This window comes from Petromyzon marinus, chromosome 10 (genome assembly GCF_048934315.1).
Source record: "Petromyzon marinus isolate PM22_M1 ecotype Great Lakes invasive population chromosome 10, UKy_Petmar_22M1.pri1.0, whole genome shotgun sequence".
In the NCBI taxonomy this organism is placed as follows: Eukaryota; Metazoa; Chordata; class Hyperoartia; order Petromyzontiformes; family Petromyzontidae; genus Petromyzon; species Petromyzon marinus.
Window position 1 is genome coordinate 859,412 of NC_133676.1, and position 22,588 is coordinate 881,999.

The 22,588-nt window shown below is 55.2% G+C and overlaps 1 protein-coding gene across 1 annotated transcript in view; it reads left to right on the forward strand.

The window, feature by feature from the left end:
• Nucleotides 1-19,049, forward strand: part of LOC142924187 (uncharacterized) — a 95,117-nt gene extending 76,068 nt beyond the window's left edge. Inside the window, exons 3-10 of the mRNA XM_076065995.1 lie at nt 2,990-3,057; nt 4,678-4,749; nt 11,918-11,999; nt 13,666-13,838; nt 14,834-14,894; nt 16,047-16,164; nt 16,653-18,011; nt 18,314-19,049. Of these exons, the coding sequence (XP_075922110.1) occupies nt 2,990-3,057; nt 4,678-4,749; nt 11,918-11,999; nt 13,666-13,838; nt 14,834-14,894; nt 16,047-16,164; nt 16,653-18,011; nt 18,314-18,653 (2,273 nt within the window). The 3' untranslated portion in view covers nt 18,654-19,049. The remainder of the gene's footprint in view (nt 1-2,989; nt 3,058-4,677; nt 4,750-11,917; nt 12,000-13,665; nt 13,839-14,833; nt 14,895-16,046; nt 16,165-16,652; nt 18,012-18,313) is intronic.
• Nucleotides 19,050-22,588: the final 3,539 nt, after the last annotated feature.

The following is a 22,588-nucleotide window of genomic DNA, read 5'->3' on the forward strand; positions in this document are numbered from 1 at the left end:
TTGTGATGAATGTGTGAGTCCGTGTTGACGATGTGAGTCCACTTGTGATCGTGGTGACCTCGCCCTCCACTGACTCTCTCCTCCGTCCCCCCCCTCCACTCTCCACGCAGAGACACCGAGATATTTACGGAGCACAACAACGCTACTCTCAGAATTAGCGCCATGGTATGCGTGACCCCTTTTGCTCGACATATGAACCACACCAGGACTTACAAAACACCACCCACACTGATGAATACCCTCACTTACAAACACCACACCAACACCCTCACTGACGAACACCCTCACTGACGAACATCCTCACTTACGAACACCACCCACACCTATGAACACCCACACTTACGAACACCACCCACACTTACAAAGATCCACACTTGCGAACACTACCCACCTACGAACACCCACACTTACAAACACCACCCACACTTACAAAGATCCACACTTACGAACACTACCCACCTACGAACACCCACAATTACGAACACCACCCACACTCATGAACACCCACACTTACAAACACCCACACCTTTGAACACAGTTTTGTTACAGCCTCAAGGGGACCGTTGTCTTTGTGTGTGTGTGTTGACGAGTCTACTGCACCTTTGTCTATGTGTGTGTGTATGTGTGTAGCGATAGTGTAGCGGTTAGCGCGCTGCGCTATGAACCTGGCGACCCGGGTTCGATTCCCGCTCACGGCCAACACCAGTGACGATTATCTGAACCGGTCCCGGGCCTCCCCTAGGTCGACTCAGCCTCAAATGAGTACCTGGTGCGGTGTGTAAACATCGCCACTAGGGAGAAAAAGGCGGTCGGGCGTGGTGCTGGCCACCCATCCCCTCGTGTACCGTTCCGGCCTTCATAGGTGCTCGCTAACAGCACTTGCCCCCTACAGTCTGTTAAGGCTATATGGGGGATCTTTATTTTTTATTTATGTGTATGTGGGGAGCGGTAGTGTAGCAGTTTGCGCACTGCCACGAACCTGGCAACCCGGGTTCGATTCCCGCTTATGGCCAACACCAGTGACGATTATTTGAACCGGTCCTGGGCCTCCCGTAGGTCGACTCAGCCTCAAATGAGTACCGTGTGTGGTGTGTAAACATCGCCACTGTGGAGACAAAGGCGGCCGGGCATGGTGCTGCCCACCTACCCCCTCGTGTGCCATGCTGGGCTTCATAGGGGCTCGCTATAAGCACTTTCCCCAACAGTCTGTTACAAGCTATACGGGGGATCTTTGTCTTTGTACGTGTGTGTGTTTGTGTGTGTGTAGACAAGTCGAGCTGGACCGAGTGGGAGGCAGCCTCCATCTATCACCACGTGGAGCGCGTTCACCTCCGGCACCGGATTAATCCGCAGCAAATCACCCAAAGGTTAGAGAGAGAGAGAGATGAGCAGGAAAATCATCAAAGTCTAAGAATGATAGCAGCTCAAATAGCAGCAGCTCAACCAAGTGGCCTGATATCATCAAATCATCATCATTGTCATCGCCTGGAAATGCACAGCAGCAGCGAAAAAACACTTTGATAAAAGCGTGACGATGGTGATTCCTCAAAATGTGAAGGGGAACAAATCCACGCAGTGACCACCACGGAGACCCACAGAGACACACATAGAGACCCACAGACACCCAGCCACCCACAGAGACACCCATAGAGACCCTTAGACCCACAGAGACACCTATAGACACATAGAGACTCACAGATATACCCATAGACACATAGAGACACCCATAGAGACCCATAGACACACAGAGATACCCAAAGAGACTCCAAAGACACATAGAGACACCCATAGAGACCCATAAACACACAGATACACCCCACAAAGAACCATAGATCCACAGAGACCCATACCTTAGCACGGTTAGCTACGTGCAGTGCGAACGAAGTTCATCATCCGTACACGCACCCTGTACCGCTCCGTGGGTCTCTGAGTATCGGTCTCTGTGGGTCTATATGGTTCTATATGAGTATAGGTCTTTGTGGGTCTCTGGTTCTATATGAGTGGCAGTCTCTGTGGGTCTCTATGGTTCTATATGAGTATGGGTCTCTGTGGGTCTATGAGGGTCTCTGTGCGTCTCTGTGGGGCTCTATGGTTCTATATAAGTATGGGTCTCTGTGGGTCTCTGGTTCTATATGAATATGGGTCTCAGTGGGTCTCTGAGGGTCTCTGCGTCTCTGTGGAGCTCTATGGGTATCCTTGGGTCTCTATGGTTCTATATGAGTATGGTTCTGTGTGGGTCTCTGTGGGTCTCCATGGTTCTATATGAATTCTGGGTCTCTGTGGGTCTCTGGTTCTATATGAGTATGGGTCTATGAGGGTCTCTATGCATCTCTGTGGGGCTCTATGGTCTATATGAGTGGGTCTCTGTGGGTCTCTGGTTCTATATGAGTATGGGTCTCTGTGAGTCTATGAGGGTCTCTGTGCATCTCTGTGGGGCTCTATGGGTCTCCTTGGGTCTCTATGGTTCTATATGAGTATGGTTCTTTGTGGGTCTCTGAGGATCTCTGTGGTTCTCTATGAGTCTCTATAAGTCTGTATCAACGTGCACTTAGAGCAAATGGCTCCCACATGGTGATGACGACGATGGTGACGATGATGATGACGGTGATGATGACGACGACGATGACGTTGATGACGATGTTGACGATGATGATGATGATGATGACGACGATGACGACGATGATGATGATGACGACGATGATGATGACGATGATGACGACGATGACGACGATGACAACGATGATGATGACGATGATGATAATGAAGATGACGACGATGATGATGACGATGACTATGACGACGATGATGACGACGATGATGACAATGATAATGATGACGACGACGATGATGACAATGATGATAATGATGATGACGATGATGACGACGATTAGGATGATGATACCAGTCACTTCGGTGGGGGGCTTAACCCGGTGTGTGCGTAAATAAAATTAGTTTATAGTTTAAGTTGTTATTGTTGTCACGTGTGCAGCGATCCTGAGTCTCTTCAAGCCTCACTTGACTGAGCGCCAGAAGCTGGAGCTGGCCACCATGCAGGAAGTTTGGTTCTTCACTCTGGACGGGGAAGGAAGCTCACGAGGGGGAGTGAAGAACGAAGAATTTGACGACGACGACAACAACTACATCCTTGTGAGACTCACAGACACACACAAAGACACAGACACAACAACCGCCATTCGCCACTAAGTGGCGGTGACGTCACCACAACGCTTGTGCCAGGCCAGGTGCACCTTGAGGCCACGTGAAGTGTTGAACGCCCACTGCCAGGAGGTCACGGGGTAGACCCAGGTGCCACGGGACGACTGTCTGAGATGACTGGCTGATGCACCACCTGTGCCCCCTACTGTGCCATCCTGCTGTGCTTTAGCCACCCGGCGCTCCGCTCATTGTTGTGACCGTCGCTCCTCCGCCCTCCGTTGTTGTTGGAGGGCGGCTGCCTCCAACTTCCCAGTAGCGTCCTTCACGAGCCTCCTCCACAGAGGCTGATCTTGACACCGCATCCTCCTGTACCACATCACTCCATCTCTTCTCTAGCCCGTGCTGCGCCCGTTTAGCCCCCTTGATCCGGCCGAATAAAATCTGTTTCGGCATGCGTTGGCTGGGCATGCGGGCTACATGACCCATCCAACGCAGCCTTGCCTGCCGGAGGAGCTCACCGATGGGACCTTGCCCAGATCTTTCAAAGATTTGTGAGCTCCTCACACAATCCAGCCTGGTTAAACCCATGATGGATCGTAGGCAGGCTAGCCTAAATGTTTCTAACCGGTGAAGATGTTCCATTTGGGGGGTCCACGTTTCGCAAGTGTAGAGAAGGGAGGGAATGACCGTGGCCGAGAAGACCTGAAGCTTAGTGCGGAGCGACAGACCAGGTAGCTTCCACACAGCGTTACACAACCGATGAAAATATATTGCCGCCCGACTGATTCTGAGTGAGACCTCTGCTGTTAAACTGTAGCTGGTCATAAGCACACTGCCCAGGTATGGGAAACTCTCCACTCTCTCCACAATTGCCCCATCACCGATTGGGAGTTGTGGGGGTGGAGTATCCGATGGTACAAAATACCCAGGCAGGTGCTTAGTTTTGGTGGGGCTGATGGTAAGGCCCCATCTCTTAGTGGCACACTCCAGTCTCAGCAGCAGCGTCTCCAACTCCTCCTCTGAATGAGCAGCTATTACCAAATCATCGGCATACATAACGTGGTTGAGCAATAGGGAGCCATCCGTTGACCGCACCCGGGCATCGATCAGCCTCCCATTATATCTGTACCAAATGGAGATTCCCCCGGTACAGCTATTGAAGGCTTCACGAACTACGTGGTCAAAATAGATGTTAAATAATATGGGAGCCAGAGGACATCCCTGTCACACCCCAAGGTGTACAGGGAATGGCTCTGACTCCCGGCCACGTAGTTTTACCCGGGCCTGTTCACTATCATGAAGGCCCACACAGAGACACTGATACCCATAAAGCACCACAGATTAGCACGGTTGGCTACGTACAGTGCGAAAGAAGTTCAACATACACACATACAGAGACACCCAGACACATAGAGACGCACAGAGATACCCACAGACACCCACAGTGACCCACAGATTAGCACTGTTGGCTACATGTGACCTCCTCGTGACCCCCACCCTGACCTCCCGTGACCCCTGCAGGTCCAGAACGAGCACTTCTACTACCGCTTCCAGCTGGACAGGAAGATTGGGCAGGGTGGGCAGAGCGTGGTGGTGAGGTGTCTGGACCACAAGACTCGGACGATGGTGGCTCTCAAGATCCTCGCCTCGCCCTCCACGTGAGTGGGCCCTGGCGCAGCAGTGCAGTCAACAACAACAATAACACCACCAATAACAAGAACAATAAACAAACACACACTATGGGACTGCTGCTGGCTGTGAACCACAACAACAAACAATGACTGAACATCCTTTACTTGAATCTCCATCGCTCAACCACCACCTCCCCACCACCACCTCCACAGCGACACTCCCACCCCACCACCACCTCCCCACCACCCTCACCACCACCGCCACCACTGGTTGTGTGTTGGAGACGAACCCCACCACAACACTGACAATTGACTTTGACACTTTCCAACACAACAACCAGTTAAGTGCTGAGCAAGTAACGAGCTGGCCAAGCGTTTTGTGTTTAGGTGACAAACCACCTCAACCAATTGGGCGTGTGTCAGTGTGGCGGGTTTAATGACACAACATTTATATTTACGTCATATAACCCAAACTCACCTCTATTGTGGATAATATTGATAGCGACAGACCAACTACGCATTACCCATTACTACTACTCAGTGTTACAGACACAGACCCACTACTACTAATCAGTGTTACACACATAGACCCACTACTACTACTCAGTGTTACACACACAGACACATTACTACTACTCACTGTTACACACACAGACCCACTACTACTACTCAGTGTTACACACACAGACCCACTACTACTACTCAGTGTTACACACACAGACCCATTACTACTACTCAGTGTTACACACACAGACCCACTACTACTCAGTGTTACACACACAGACCCACTACTACTACTCAGTGTTACACACATAGACCCACTACTACTACACAGTGTTACACACAGATCCAATACGACTTCTACTCAGTGTTACACACACAGACCCACTACTACTATTCAGTGTTACACACACAGACCCACTACTACTACACAGTGTTACACACACAGATCCAATACGACTTCTACGCAGTGTTACACACACAGACCCACTACTACTACTCTGTGTTACACACACAGACCCACTACTACTACTCAGTGTTCCACACACAGACCCACTATTACTACTCAGTGTTCCACACACAGACCCACTACTACTACTCAGTGTTCCACACACAGACCCACTGTATATTAAAGTCTAAACTCTCTGTCTCTGTCTCTCTCTGTCTGTCTCTGTCTTGATCTCTGTTTCTTTATGTCTCTTTCTCTCTATCTGTCTCTCTTTCTTTCTCTCTCTCGTTCTGTGAACTTGCTCACTCGCTCGCAGCTCCAGGGAAGAAAAGCACCAGAGAACAGAGCTGCTAATGTCCATGGAGCTCCAGAGCGACCGTAGCAACGTGGACTACAACGTAGTCAGGGTCCTGGAGACTTTCTACTTTCGAGGCCACAAATGCCTTGTCATGGAGCTGTTGAAGTACGCACACCACCAGCACCACTACCACCACTCACTCACTCATTAACTCACCACCAACATTCACTCACCCACTCACTCGTTCACTCACTCACCCACCACCCACTCACTCACCACCACCACCGACTAACTCACCATCACCACCACCACCACCACTCACCCACCACCACCACCACTCACCCACTCACTCACTCACCACCACCACTTACCCACTCACTCACTCACCACCACACCACTCACCCACTCACCCTCCACCACCCACCCACCATCACCACCACACCACCCACTCAACCACCCACCATCACCAGCACAACCCCTCACCCAACCACCCACCATAACCACCCACCCACCACCCATCCACCATCACCCACCAGCACCCACCACCACCAAACACCACCACCAAACACCACCACCACCAAACACCACCACCACAACACCACCACCACCACCCATACAGACCCATAGAGACACCCATACCCATACATTAGTACGGTTGGCTATGTATGGTGCAAAAGAAGTTCTGCATACATTCACACACAGAGACCCACAGACCCCCAGACCCACAGAGACCCATAGAGACCCACAGAGACATCCACACAGACACCCATAGAGACCCACACATTAGCATGCTTGGCTACGTACGGTGTGAATGAATTTCAACATACGCACACAAATATCAAAGATCCCCCATATAGCCTTAACAGACTGTAGTGGCAAGTGCTGTTAGCGAGCACCTTTAAAGGCCGGCACGGCACACGAGGGGGTGGGTGGCCAACACCACGCGCGGCCACCTTTGTCTCCCCAGTGGCGATGTTTACACATCGCACCAGGTACTCATTTGAGGCTGAGTCGACCTAGGGTAGACCCAGGACCGGTTCAGATAATCGTCACTGGGTGTTGGCCATGAGCGGGAACCGAGCCCAGTTCGCCAGGTTCGCAGCGCAGCACGCTAACCGCTGATGTCACTGACGTCGTCGCTGACGTCGTCGCTGATGTGACTGACATGGTCGCTGTCTCTCCGCGTGGCAGGGCGAAACTCCATTGCGTGCTCAGACAGATGACGCTGTGGCAAAGTCACGAGGATGCGGTGAGGTCGTACACTAGGGCCATCCTCCACTTCCTGGCCCACACCAAGTCCCGGGGCATCGTACACGGGGACATCAAGCCCGTGAGTGGAGTGCATGCTGTGTAATGGTGTCTGTGTGTGTGGGTGTATATGTGTGTGGGTGTCTGTGTGTGAGTGTGTGTGTGTGAGTGTCTGTGTGTGGGTGTGTCTGCGTGTGTGGGTGAGTACACGGTAAAACAACCCGCTAACTCCTCGCAGTGCCGGATGGGCAACTCTGTCGTGGACAGTGCTGTGGGGGGAGGGCCAATTCCGATTGGCTACTCCCCTCATGGCGTCTGTGACCACCACAGTGGCTAAACGGGGGGCTCTGGATGGGTGCGAGGGGCTGGTAACCCCTCCACCTTCAAAATTTTACCACTAAACCACGACTGAAATATGTAACTAATAAGCTTGTGCCGGAGGCCCCAGGGGGACAAGCATTTTTGACGTCTCCTGGCCAAACTCCAATTGGCGGAGCCAGGAGATTGAATCTCTACACTCGGGGCTCCTCCAGAAACAACAAAAAGCCACTTCGTGTGGCCACGTGGAATGTTCGAACGCTCACTGCGGAGGAGAGGCTGCCACTCCTCTGTCTGGAGCTGGACCGGTACCGCCTGGATCTCTGTGGCATTCAGGAGGTCCGGTGGACCGGTTCTGGCTCCTGCCACCATGAGGGGTGGACAGTCCTCTACTCGGGGCAACAGACTGCCAAACAACAGGATGTGGCTCTTCTTTTGAACAAAAGAATGAAGGGGGCGTGGGAGCGTGGCGGTGAGGTGTGGGAAGCTGTAAGCCCCAGGCTACTTTGGGCTCGCCTTCCCATCAACCGGAGGAGAGGAGTGGTGTTCGTGGTTATTTATGCCCCCTCCGAAGACGAACATCCGTGGAGGGATGCAGGCAAAGCCGATGAGTCAGATGCCTTCTATGACCTCGTGCCACAGGTGCTGGCTAAAGTGGCCCCTCAGGATAGAGTCATCTTGTTGGGTGACTTCAATACCCGAGTTGGTCATGATGCTGGCACCTGGTCTGGAGTGATTGGAGGGCATGGGCCAGATCAGCTCAATAACAACGGTAGGAGGCTGCTAGATTTTTGTGCAACCCATGGGCTTGTAATTACCAACACGCTGTTCCGGCATCGGCGCATCCACACAACATCATGGATGCATGCCGGGTCCAAGCAAGAACATCTGCTGGACTACATAGTGACGGACTAGAGGATGCGAGCCCATGTCCTTGACACCAGGACCTACCGTGGAGCTGATCTGCCCTCTGACCATCGACTAGTCATCTGTAAGATGCACCTGCCATTCTTCCACTCCGGTGTTGGGTGTACACCCAGGACCCCATTCCAACCTAAAGTGGCCTGGTCTCAGTTATCTGATGAAAGTTGCAAGTGAGAATTTCATCATCGCTTGCGGCTGGGGTTGGCATTGTCCCCCACTCCTCCTGATGTCGAGGGTAAATGGGCGAGGTTTAGGACTGTGACTCATGCAGCTGCAATGGCTGCTTTGGGTACGTGGTCCAGACCTCCCCAGAGACCCTGACTGACAGAGGAGGTGTTGAGGTTGGTTGAGAAAAAGCGACAGGCCCACTGTCATTGGCTACAGAATCCCACGTCAGAGAATGAGGAGGCTTACCACAGCCTTCGCTCGGAGGTTTGGAGAGCCGTGAGGCGCTGCAATGATGGGTGGTGGTCGCAGGTTGCTGAGGAGATGGAGTCTGCCTCAGTGGCCCGCGATCACAAATCTCTATTTAACTCCATCAAAAAAGTAACCTGCAGCGCCACACCTATTACCATCATTAGGGGAAAAAACGGTGATCCAATCTCTGACCCCCAGGAACAGGTTTGCAGATTTGCTGAGCATTTCTGTGAGGTCCTGGGGGAGGGGAAATCCATCAGCCAGGAAAACATCATGGCACAAAGTGGGGATGATCCTGCTGAGGCTGCAGTGCCTCAAATATTGGAAGAAGTCACCCCCTGTGAGTGGCTGGCTGAGGTGCCATCTGTTGAGGAAGTACTGAAGGTGATCCGGAGTCTGAGACCAGGAAAGGCACCGGGTAGAGATGATCTCCCAAGCGAAATGCTGAGGGAGGGTGGCGTTTGTGCACAGACTGCCCTATATGACTTCATAACAACAGTCTGGACCACTGGATGGGTTCCGCAGGATTGGCAGAAGGGGGACCGCAAAAACTGTAACAACTACAGGGGCATCTCACTCCTCAGTGTGCCGGGAAAGGTCCTGGCAAGGATTATTCAACATCGCCTTGCCAGGCACGCTGAGGAGAGGCTTGCGGAGCCCCAATGTGGTTTCAGGAAAGGGCGGTCCTGCACAGATGCCATATTTTCTGTCCGTCTGCTACAGCAGAGGTGTAGGGAATTCCAACAAGACCTACATCTCTGCTTTATTGACCTTGATCTTCGTGCTTTTGGAGTCCCTGACCCTCTGCTCACGATCATTAAGGACCTTCATGATGGTGAGCCGGCCCGGGTAAAACTACGTGGCTGGGAGTCAGAGCCATTACCTGTACACCTTGGGGTGCGACAGGGATGTCCTCTGGCTCCCACATTATTTCACATCAATTTTGACTACGTAGTTCGTTAAGCCTTCAATAGCTGTACCGGGGGAATCTCCATTTGGTACAGATATAATGAGGGGCTGATCGATGCCCGGGTGCGGTCAAGGGATGGCTCCCTATTGCTCAACCACGTTATGTATGCCGATGATTTGGTAATAGCTGCTCATTCAGAGGAGGAGTTGGAGATGCTGCTGCTGAGACTGGAGCGTGCCACTAAGAGATGGGGCCTTACCATCAGCCCCACCAAAACTAAGCACCTGCCTGGGTATTTTGTACCATTGGACACTCCACCCCCACAACTCTCAATCGGTGATTGGGCAGTTGTGGAGAGAGTGGAGAGTTTCCCATACCTGGGCAGTGTGCTTATGACCGGCTCCAGTTTAACAGCAGAGGTCTCACTCCGAATCAGTCGAGTGGCAATATCTTTTCATTGGTTGCGTAACGCTGTGTGGAAGCTACCTGGTCTGTCGCTCCGCACTAAGCTTCAGGTCTTCTCGGCCACGGTTATTCCCTCCCTTCTCTACGCTTGCGAAACGTGGACCCCCCTAATGGAACATCTTTGCCGGTTAGAAACATATAGGCTAGCCTGCCTACGATCCATCCTGGGTTTAACCTGGCTGGATTGTGTGAGGAGCTCACAAATCTTTCAAAGATCTTGGCACGGTTCCATCGGTGAGCTCCTCCGGCAGGCAAGGCTGCGTTGGCTGGGTCATGTAGCCTGCATGCCCAGCCACCGCATGCCGAAACAGCTTTTGTTCGGCCGGATCTAGGGAGCTAAATGGGCGCGGCACGGGCTAGAGAAGAGATGGAGTGATGTGGCACAGAAGGACGTGGAGCTAAGTGGACTTGCCGATGACTGGTACCAGTGGTGTCAAGATCGGCCTCTGTGGAGCAGGCTCGTGAAGGACGCTGCTGGGCAGTTGGAGGCAGTTGCCCTCCAACAACAACGGAGGATGGAGGAGCGACGCTCACAATAACGAGCGGAGCACCGGGTGGCTAAAGCACAGAAGGTTGGCACAGTAGGGGGCACAGGTGGTGCATCAGCCAGTCATCTGAGTCAGTCGACCCGTGGCACTTGGGTCTGCCCCGTGACCTCCTGCCAGCGGGCGTTCGACACTTCACGTAGCCTCAAGGTGCACATGGCCTGGCACAAGCGTCGTGGTGACGTCACCGCCACTTAGTGGCGAATGGCGGTTGTTGTACACGCTGGGGTGCTGGTGCTCGCTCTGCAGATGTAAATGCCACTGATTATTCATGTTCTGCAGATGTAGATGTCACTGGTGTTCTTCATGTTCTGCAGATGTAGATACCACTGGTTCTTCACGTTCTGCAAATGTAGATGCCACTATGTCTTAACGTCCTGTAGATGTAGATGGCACTGGTTTTTCACGTCCTGTAGATGTAGATGCCACTGGTTTTTCACGTTCTGCAGATGCAGATGCCACTCGTTCTTCACGTTCTGCAGATGTAGATGTCACTCGTTCTTCATGTTCTGCAGATGTAGATGCAAATAGTTCCTCATGTTCTGCGGATGTAGATGCGACTGGTTCTTCACGTTCTGCAGATGTAGATGCCACTGGCTCTTCACGTTCTGCAGATGTAGATACCACTGGTTCTTCACGTTCTGTAGATGTAGATGCCACTGGTTCCTCACGTTCTGTAAATATAGATGCCACTGTTCCGTCACGTTATGTAGATGAAGATGTCACTGGTTCTTCATGCTTTGTAGATCCCACTGGTTCTTCACGTTCTGTAGATGCCACTGGTTTTCCATGTTCTGTTGATGTAGATACCACTGGTTCTTCCCGTTCTGTAGGTGCCACAGGTTGTTCATGTTCTGTTGATGTAGATGCCACAGGTTCTTCATGTTCTGCAGATGTAGACGTCACTGTTTTTTTGCGCATATCTCTGAAACTTCGTAAGTTGAACGTCTGTGAGCGGAGGCAGTCCCCCTGCACAGACGCTCGGTCGTAAACGACGCTCACCGCCTTTACCATGCTGGGTGTGAATTCCCTCCCTGCGGCTCACTCCCCATCCAGAGCAACGTTCTGTTGGCGAACATCGCGGATGGCATCGTCAGGGTCAGGAACTTCGCCTCAAGCTTCTTTGTGGATGGCAAAAGTGAGTGGAGACACCCACACACACCCACCCATCCACCCACTGACACCCCCACACACCCATCTACCCACCCATCCACCCACCTACACATCCATTCGCCATCAACCCATCCATTCCCCCACCCATCAAGCCACCCACCGACCCCCCCATCAATCCACCCACCTATCCACCCACCCACTGACCCATCCACCCACCCACCCATCCATCCACCCACCCATCCACCCACCCAGCCACCCACCTACCCATTCACCCACCCAGCCACTGACCCATCCACCAACCCACTCACCCACCCATCCATATATCCATCCATGCACCTACCCACCCACCCAGCCATCCACCCATCCATCTACCCACCCAGCCATCCAGCCACCCACTCACCCACCCACCCATCCACCCACCCACCCACCCATCCACCCACTAGCCCATCCACCCACCCGCTCACCCACCCACCCACACATCCATTCACCCATCCACCCATCAACCCATCAACCCATCAACCCACCGACCCATCCACCCACCCACCCACCCACTCTCCCACCCACCCACCCATCCATCTATCCATCCATCTATCCATCCATGCACCCACCCACACAGCCATTCACCCACCCATCCATCCACCCACCCAGTCATCCAGACACCCACCCACCCAGCCATCCAGCCACCAACTCACCCGCCCACTCACCGAGCGATCCACGCACCCACCCAGCGAGCCATCCACCCACTCACCCACCCACCCACTGATTCAGCTACCCAGCCACCCACTCACCCAGCCACCCACTCACCCAACCACCCACTCACCCACCCACCCATCCATCTATCCATACATCCACCTACCCAGCCATCCACCCACCCACCCAGCCATCCATCTACCCACCCATCCACCCCTCCACCCAGCCATCCAGCCACCCACTCACCCAACCACCCACCCGGCCATCCACCCACCCACTCATCCATCCAGCGACCTACTCACCCATCCACCCAGCCAGCCATCCGCCCACTCACCCACCCACCCACTCACCCAGCCAGCCAGCCAGCCATCCACCCACTTACCCACCCACCCACTCATCCACCCAGCCAGGTAGCCATCCACCCACTCACCCACGCGCCCATCCACCCACCCATCCACCCACCCACCCACCGACCCCCCCCATCCAGCGACCCACCCACACACCCATCCACCCATACACCCATCCACCCATACACCCACTCAACCACCCATCCATCTATCTACCCACCCACCCAGCCATCCACCCACCCAGCCATCAAGCCACCCACCCACCCACCCAGCCGGATATCCACCCACTCACCCACCCACTCACCCACTCACCCACCCAGCCATCCACCCACCCGCCCAGCCACTGACCCACCCACCCATCCATCTATGCACCCACCCACCCACCGACCCATCCAGCCACCTACCCACTCACCCACTGACCTGCCCATCCAGTCACCCACCCATGAATCCACCCACCCACCCACTCACCCACCCGCCCACCCACTCACCCATCCATGTATCCATCCACCCACCCACTCACCCGCCTAACCATCCACCCCCCACCCAGCCACTGCCCCAGCCACCCAACCCAGCCACCCAACCCACCCACCCACCTAGACACACGTACCTAGTCTACAATCTTCATCATCATCGCTGCTGTTGTCGTCTGCACAGCCTCCCACGTGGGAGGAACCCTCGCCTACGTGGCCCCCGAGGTGCTTCTCGGCTACCCGGCGACCTGCGCTGTGGACACATGGTCGCTGGGCTGCACCGTCGCCAAGCTGGCCACCGACAGGGAACTCTTCCTCTCGTTCAGCCGCGACGACCACCTGGCTTGCTGCATCGAGGTGACTGGGGAGCTTCCCTGGGGGGCCTCGAGCGACGACCTGGCCCACAGCCAGCCAGTCACCCAGCCAGTCACTCAGTCACCCAACCCTGTCAGCCAGTCACCCAACCAGCCACCCAACCACCCACCCACTCACCTACCCACCCACCTACCTACGCATCCTCTCACTCACCTACACATTTACCCACCCACCCATCTACCTACTTACCCACACACTCACCCACCTACTTACCCAGCCACCCACCTACCTACACACCCACGTAACCACCCACTCACCCACCTACCTACCTACCCACCCACTCACTCATCCACCTACCCACCCACTCGCCCACCCCCTCACCCACCCACCTACCCCCTCACCCACCCACCTACTCACTGACTCACCTACCTACCCACCCAGTAACCCTCCCACCTACACACCCACTGACCTATCCACCCATCCACTCACCCACTCACCCACTCACCCATCCACTCACCCACTCACCCACTCACCCACCCACTTACCCACCGACCTACCCACCCATTCACCCACTCACCTACCTACCCACTCACCCACCCACCTACCTATCCACTAACCCACCCACTCACCCTCCCCCCACCCACCTACTCACCCATGATGCTAGATGCGCTGAGCAACAACGATAATGTCACGTTCAGGTCTTTCGTCGTACAGCCAATGAAAAACAGCCACGTAGCTCAGTGGGGCCTTCCCTGGTGAAATCAAAATAGTTCAGTTTTAGTGTGGGCCTCTGAGTCTCAATGGTTTTATATGAGTCTCTGGACCTCTATGGGTCTATGTATGGGTCTCTGTCGGTCCGTATGGGTCTCTCTATGGGTCTCTGTGGATCCATATGGGTCTCTGTGAGTCCCTATGGTTTTATATAAGTCTCTGGATCTCTATGGGTCTCTGTATGGGTCCCCGTGTGTAACACGCGTGTAACATTCGTGTAACATGCGTGTGTCCCTCTGTGTGTCTGTCTTGAAATGGTTGCGCAGATCCTGGGCATGCCTCCAAAAGAAATGGTGGAGAAAGCTCGCAAAAGAGCGGCATACTTTGGTGAGTTGAAGGGTGGTGTGATGGTGGTGTGGTGGTGGTGAGGTGGTGGTGTGGTGGTGGTGAAGTGCTGGTGAGGTAGTGGTGAGGTGGTGGTGGTGGTGGTGTAACGCTAGCGGTGTGGTGGTGAGGTGGTGATGGTGTGGTGGTGGTGGTGGTGGTGAGGTGGTGGTGGTGAGGTGGTGGTGGTGTAGAGGTGGTAGTGGTGTAGAGGTGGTAGTGGTGTAGAGGTGGTAGTGGAGGTGGTGAGGTGGTGGTGAGGTGGTGGTGTGGTGGTTGTGTGGCAGTGGATAGTGGTGAGGTGGTGGTGTGATGGTCGTGAGGTGTAGTGATGGTGAGGTGTTAGTGGTGGCGATAGTGGTGGTGTGGTGGTGGCGGGGTGGTGGTGTGGTGGTGGTGTAGAGGTGGCAGTGTGGTGGTATGGTGGTAGTGGTGGTGTGGTGGTGTAGAGGTGGCAATAATGGTGGTGAAGTAGTGGTCATGTGGTGGTGGTATAGGGCTAGCGGTGTGGTGTGAGGTGGTGATGGTGTGGTGGTGGTGGTGGTGAGGTGGTGGTGGTATGGTGGTGTAGATGGGGTAGTGGAGGTGGTGTGGTGGTGTTGGTGAGGTGGTGGTATGGCAATGGATAGTGGTGGTGTGGTGGTGGTGGTGGTGAGGTGGTGTTGTAGGGGTAGCGGTGTGGTGGTGGTGGTGTGGTGGTGAGGTGGTGGTGTGGTTTTGGTGTGGTTGTGGTGAGGTAGTGGTGAGGTAGTGGTGGTGAGGTGTTGGTGGTGGCGATGGTTGTGGTGTGGTGGTGTTCTAGGGGTAGCGGTGTCGTGGTATGGTGGTAGTGGTGGTGTGATCAGGTGGTGGTGGTGTGGTGGTGAGGTGGTGGTCGTGCTTTGGTGGTGGCGTAGAGGTGGTAGTGGAGGTGGTGTGGGGGTGAGGTGGTGGTGTTGTAGGGGTAGCGGTGTGGTGGTGAGTGGGTGGGTAGGTGGGTAGGTGGTTGGTGACACTGTGCGTGCCTCTCTCTGTGTGTCTCTCTTTCCATCTCTCTGTCTGTGTATGTGTCTCTCTCTCTGTCTCTCTTCCTCTTTGTTTGTCTCTCTGTGTATCTCTCTGTCTCTATCTCCCTCTCTGTGTGTATGTATATCTCTCTCTGTCTCTGTCCTACAGATGAGGCCGGCCAGCCTCACTGCCCGGCCAGGAAACGACTCCCGGCAAGTGTCCCCCTGCGTTTGGTGCTGCGGGGATGTGGAGCTCAGCTTGTGGCCTTCATTAGCAGCTGCTTGCAGTAAGAACACAGACACATACCGCTCGTGTAGCCTCAAGCCGACTGTAGGGGCAAGTGCTGTTAGTACTAGCGAGTAGCAGCGCCTATACACAGACAAAGATCCCCCGTGTAGACTCTAGCAGATTGTAGGGGCAAGTGCTGTTAGTAGTAGCGAGTAGCAGCACCGCCTATGAAGGCCTCCGGCACTGTGGCACACACAGAGGAGGTGGGTGGCTAGCACCACCACGTCCGGCCACCTTTGTCTCCCCAGTGGCGATGTTTACACTAGGTACTCATTTGAGGCTGAGTCGACCTAGGGGAGGCCTAGGACCAGTTCAGATAATATAATTGCTGTCACTGGTGTTGGCCGTGTGCAGGAATCTAACTCGGGTTTCTGCCGGGTTCATAACACCACCGCTGTCCATTACACACACACACGTACACACACACGTACAGATGGGAACGTCAAATCCTCACCTCCCCTGTCTCCATCCCCCCCGCCTCCCCAGGTGGGATCCAGAACTCCGCATGACACCGGAGCAGGCGCTGAGTCACGGCTGGCTCCAGAACGAGACCACCACCATCGAGGCCACCCCCACCACCATCGAGGCCACCCCCACCACCATCGAGGTCACGCCCACCACCATCGAGGCCACCCCCACCACCATCGAGTCCACCACCATGGAGGCCACTCCCACCACCATGGAGGCCACCCCAACCACCATGGAGGCCACCCCCACCACCATGGAGGCCACCCCAACCACCATGGAGGCCACCCCCACCACCATGGAGGCCACCCCCACCACCATGGAGGCCACCCCCACCACCATCGAGGCCACCCCCACCACCATCGAGGCCACCCCCACCACCATCGAGGCCACCCCCACCACCATCGAGGCCACCCCCACCACCATCGAGGCCACCCCCACCACCATCGAGGCCACCCCCACCACCATCGAGGCCACCCCCACCACCATCGAGGCCACCCCCACCACCATCGAGGCCACCCCCACCACCATCGAGGCCACCCCCACCACCATCGAGGCCACCCCCACCACCATCGAGGCCACCCCCACCACCATCGAGGCCACCCCCACCACCATCGAGGCCACCCCCACCACCATCGAGTCCACCCCCACCACCATCGAGGCCACCCCCACCACCATCGAGGCCACCCCCACCACCATCGAGGCCACCCCCATCACCATCGAGGCCACCCCCACCACCATCGAGGCCACCCCCACCACCATCGAGGCCACCCCCACCACCATCGAGGCCACCCCCACCACCATCGAGGCCACCCCCACCACCATCGAGGCCACCGCCACCACCATCGAGGCCACCCCCACCACCATCCAGGCCACCACCATCGAGGCCACCCCCACCACCATCGAGGCCACCCCCACCACCATCGAGGCCACCCCCACCACCGTCGAGGCCACCTCCACCACCATCGAGGCCACCCCCACCACCATCGAGGCCACCGCCACCACCATCGAGGCCACCCCCACCACCATCCAGGCCACCACCATCGAGGCCACCCCCACCACCATCGAGGCCACCCCCACCACCGTCGAGGCCACCCCCACCACCGTCGAGGCCACCCCCACCACCGTCGAGGCCACCCCCACCACCGTCGAGGCCACCCCCACCACCGTCGAGGCCACCCCCACCACCGTCGAGGCCACCCCCACCACCATCGAGGCCACCCCCACCACCATCCAGGCCACCACCAGCGAGGCCACCCCCACCACCATCGAGGCCACCCCCACCACCAGCGAGGCCACCCCCACCACCAGCGAGGCCACCCCCACCACCATCGAGGCCACCCCCATCACCAGCGGGGCCTTTGGAGCTGCGGATCTACGGTGAGACTCCCTCTGTGTGCTCAGTGCAGGGTCTCTGAGTATGGGTCGTTGTGAGTCTGTATGGGTCTCTGAGTATGGGTCTCGATGCATCTATATGAATTTAGTATTTGGTCTGCCGCTATGAATCCCCACGTGACGATGATGATGATGATGACATCAGCCACTTGGTTGAGCTGCTTTCATTTGTGATGGCCAGGTCCACTTCTGGCCGTGGGGACCGATCGCGACCTCTGGCTGTAGTACCAGCATGACGATGATTATGATGATGTGCTGCTGTGGTGCTGCTGCCTCTCTCTCCACAGAGCTGAGTCGGAGAAAAAGCCCCCATCATCATCATCCTTGTCATCATCGCTGGATGAGGATGAGACAGAGGAGGTGGAGGAGGAGGAGAACGAGGATCAGACGGAGGATGAGACAGAGGAAGAGGAGAAGATGGAAGTGGAGGAGAAGACAGAAGACGAGGAGCAGATGGAAGTGGACGAGAAGACAGAAGAGGATGAGCAGATGGAAGAGGAGGAGGTGCAACAGCAGCAGGAGAAGAAGAAGAAAAAGAAGCAAAGGGGTCTGGCCCATATGGGCAGGGCGCTCTCCTCGATCTTCCGCCGCCTGCTGCTGTGTGGTGGGCAGCCCACGATAGAGTAGCGGGGGGGTGGTGGTGGAGTCGGTGCCAACCACCACCACCACGAGCAGCAGCACCGCACCACCCACCCACACACACACAGTCACCCCACACACACCCAGCCACCCACACTCACTCACCCCACACACACACACCCACTCACCACACTCACTATCGTGGAGACCAGCTGTGGAAGACGACTGAAGAGCGGCCGCCAGACATGGACTGGACACAGCCACTCACTGCACTCACCACACGCTCACCCCACCACACACTCACCAGTAGCTTACCCAGGGCCCCCCTTATCTCAGGCTACAACCCTAACACGTGGTGTGTGTTAAAATAGCATTGTACGTGTGTAGTTTTGTATATTATTATTGTAAATATGATTGTTATAATTATATATGAAGTCACCAGTATGTGAAAAACGTTGCAGACGTTTTTTTTCGTGGGGTTTGGTGCCTTCGATCGTCAGTGCCGTGTGGGGGTCTGGGTTCATAATGTCCAGGTAGGGTGGGGTTATAATGGCCAGGTAAGGTGGGTTATAATGGTCAGGAAGGGTGGGGTTATAATGGTCAGGTAGGGTGGGGTCATAATAGCCAGGTAGAGTGGGGTTATAATGGCCAGGTAAGGTGGGTTATAATGGTCAGGAAGGGTGGGGTTATAATGCCCAGCTAGGGTGGGTTCATAATGCCCAGCTAGGGTGGGCATAATGGCGGTTGGGCGCCTTCCCCACGTAAAATGGCGGTTGTGCGGCTTCCCCACGCAAGATGGTGGTTGGGCAAAGTCCCTACCTAAGATGGCGATTGGCCACCTTCCCAACGTAAAATGGCGGTTGGGCACCTTCCCCACGCACAATGGCGGTTTGCCGTCTTCCTTACCTAAGAGGGCGTTTGTGGGGTTATAATGCCCAGCTAGAGTGGGTTCATAATGCCCAGCTAGGGTGGGCATAATGGCGGTTGGGCGCCTTCCCCACGTAAAATGGCGGTTGTGCGGCTTCCCCACGCAAGATGGTGGTTGGGCAAAGTCCCTACCTAAGATGGCGATTGGCCACCTTTCCAACGTAAAATGGCGGTTGGGCACCTTCCCCACGCACAATGGCGGTTTGCCGTCTTCCTTACCTAAGAGGGCGTTTGTGCGCCTTTCCTACGTAAGATGGCGGTTGGACGCCTTCCACGTGAAATAATGGTGGGTGGCCGCCTGGTGGTTGGGCGCCTTCCCCACACAAGATGGCGGCTGAGCACCGTATATACGCTAGAAATGGCTAGATGGTGTGTGAGGGCTGATGCCCCCCTCCTCCTCTCCCCCTTGGACCTCCTCTCTTTTACGCCGGGCTGCCGCCGATCGAGTCATCGGCCTCCCCGCACCAGCATCCTCTCTGTCGGGCATGGCTCGTTGCTGGCTCTCCACCACCTCACGTTATTCTGCCTCCCACCCCCCACGTAAACCACCACTCACGCTGCGGGGGCTGCGGGCGCGCGCACAACCGGACCTGCTGCCCACCACGTGCACGCGCTAAAAATAGCGCGGCTGCTGCGCGAGCGCTGGCGCAGGTAATGAGTTATTGCGCAGCGCAGCCTTACTTGCACACACGCCAGAATTACGCACCACGCCGAACCCTTAATGCGATCGCCGCCACGTAAACCCCCTGCGTAAAACGCGCTCGGTAAATACGCACGCGACCGCAAACACCGGGTGGGTGTGAGAATGAGTGTTGAGTGAGTGTGTGTGTGAGGATGAGTGGCGGGTGGGTGAGCGGGCGTGAGAGTGGGTGGGTGTGAGAATGAGTGGTGAGTGTTTGGTGGCTGGCTGTGAGAGTGAGTGGTGAGTGATTGGACGGGCGTGAGAGTGAGTGGTGAGTGAGCGGGCGGGAGAGTGGGTGGGTGTGAGAGTGAGTGGTGGGTGGGCGTGAGAGTGAGTGGTGAGTGTTTGGTGGCTGGATGTGAGAGTGAGTGGTGAGCGAGTAGGCGGGCGTGAGAGTGGGTGGGTGTGAGAGTTAGTGGTGCGTGGGTTGTGAGAGTGAGTGGTGGGTGGGCGTGAGAGTGAGTGGGTGGGTGGGTGGGAGAGTGTTAGAGTGAGTGGTGGGTGGGTGTGGGTGAGGGTTAGTGGGTGGGCATGAGAGTCGTGAATTAGTGGTGAGTGGGTGTGCGTGAGTGATTCGTGAGAGTGGTGGGTGGGCGTGAGAGTGAATGGTGGGTGGGTCGGTGTGAGTGGTGTGTGTGAGAGTGGGTATATGCGTGTGAGAGTGAGTGGTGGGTGGGTGTGAGAGTCAGTGGGTGGGTAGGCAGGCGTGAGAGTGATTGGTGAGTGGGTGTTGAGCAGATTACAACAACAAAACAAAACCAAAAGAAGTGCAAAGTGTAAGGAAGTCACACAAAAAAATAAAGCATATAAATACAAATTGTTTAAATCAAATCCTGTCAGTTTTTCAATACTCAATGCAAGCTTGGGTAAGGCAAAAAAAAAACTATAAAAAACTGCCCCAGACCACACCAAGACAACACAAAGTCCATCAATAAAATTGCACATTAAAATTTCACTTCCATTCCTTTGGGTTTGGCAGTGGAAGCCTCACACACACGCTGTGCAACAAGTGTTGGATGGACATCCCCGCCAATGTTGGAAATTGAATCTTCAAATCACTCAATTCGGATCACACAGCAGCAGTAGCAGTAAATTTGTTCTGTACTGCAAACAACTTGGCAGGACCCTCCTGAAAAAGACTCTTGAGACTGAGTGAGGCTCGTGCTGGCTAAATAGGCGTAGTCGTAGTCATAAAAAGAAATCGATACTAAACACACACACAGGAGCAGAGTCGTTCCCCAGGTACGGTGATTGGGGCGACTACACCGGGCCCCATGCTTTGGGGGGCCCTGCGCTTCGGTGTCACAGTGTCAGACATTACTTCCGTTTAACACGTAGGCTATCGCACCAGAATGTCTCACAAGTAATGACATCACATGCATCATTCTAATTAAGACCAAAAGAGGATTTATCCGCAATTCGAAGGCCCACACGTTGTGATTAGCCCCAGGCCCCGCACGCCCCTATAGACTTCCTTGACCACGAGACAAGCAGGTAGTGGCTTACCGTGGCTCAGCAGCTCAAGAGCTCTTCACACTGCCAGCAGCAGCAGTGGTGGTGGTGGCTTTGCTGGTGGTGGTGCTGGTGGCCACGGTCCCGAGCCAGCTATGAGCCAGCACCTGCGCTGGCGTCATGCGACAATTCGGATCCCATCTGTTGACATACGCATGGGGGACACACGCAGCCACGTGGTTAGAGAGTCATGGTGAGAGCTTTGATGTTCCTTCCCTTCTCCCAAGAGGTCCAGGAACGCACAGCAGCAGCGGAAGCAGCAGTAGCAGTGGCAGTCCTCTGATGCCCAGCAGCGTCTTGCACAAACCTCCCACTCCGCCACAGAGGGCTAACTTCACGCCGGTGGTACCGCTTATTGGCAGGTCCACTCGGCTCCACATCTTTCTGGTGATCGGTGGAGAGCAGTCGCGATCACATGGAGGGGAGCAAACTTAGTGGGGAGGTGGTGGGAGTGGTAGGTGGTTCTTACCGCAGCCATGAGCTGTTGAATTCGACAAACTCCGGGTCATCGCTTTTGAGCACCCTGTGAAGTTGGAAGCACCCCGGCACCCTTTTCTTGCCTGGGCAGAACATCTTCCCCCGATGGTCTGCAGGAGCCATGCACAGCGGGAGAGACCAAGTCACCAACCACCACGTCACCCACCTACCCACTTACTGACCGATCCATCAACCAACGCATACACATTACCCACCCACCCATCCACTCTTCCACCTACCCAATCACTCACCTATCCGCCTATCCACACACCGACCCACCCACTCACCAACCTATTCGCCTACTCACCCACATAACCACCCACTTTCCCACATACTAATTTACCCACCCACACACCCAAATAATTTAAAATACAAAGAGGCTCCC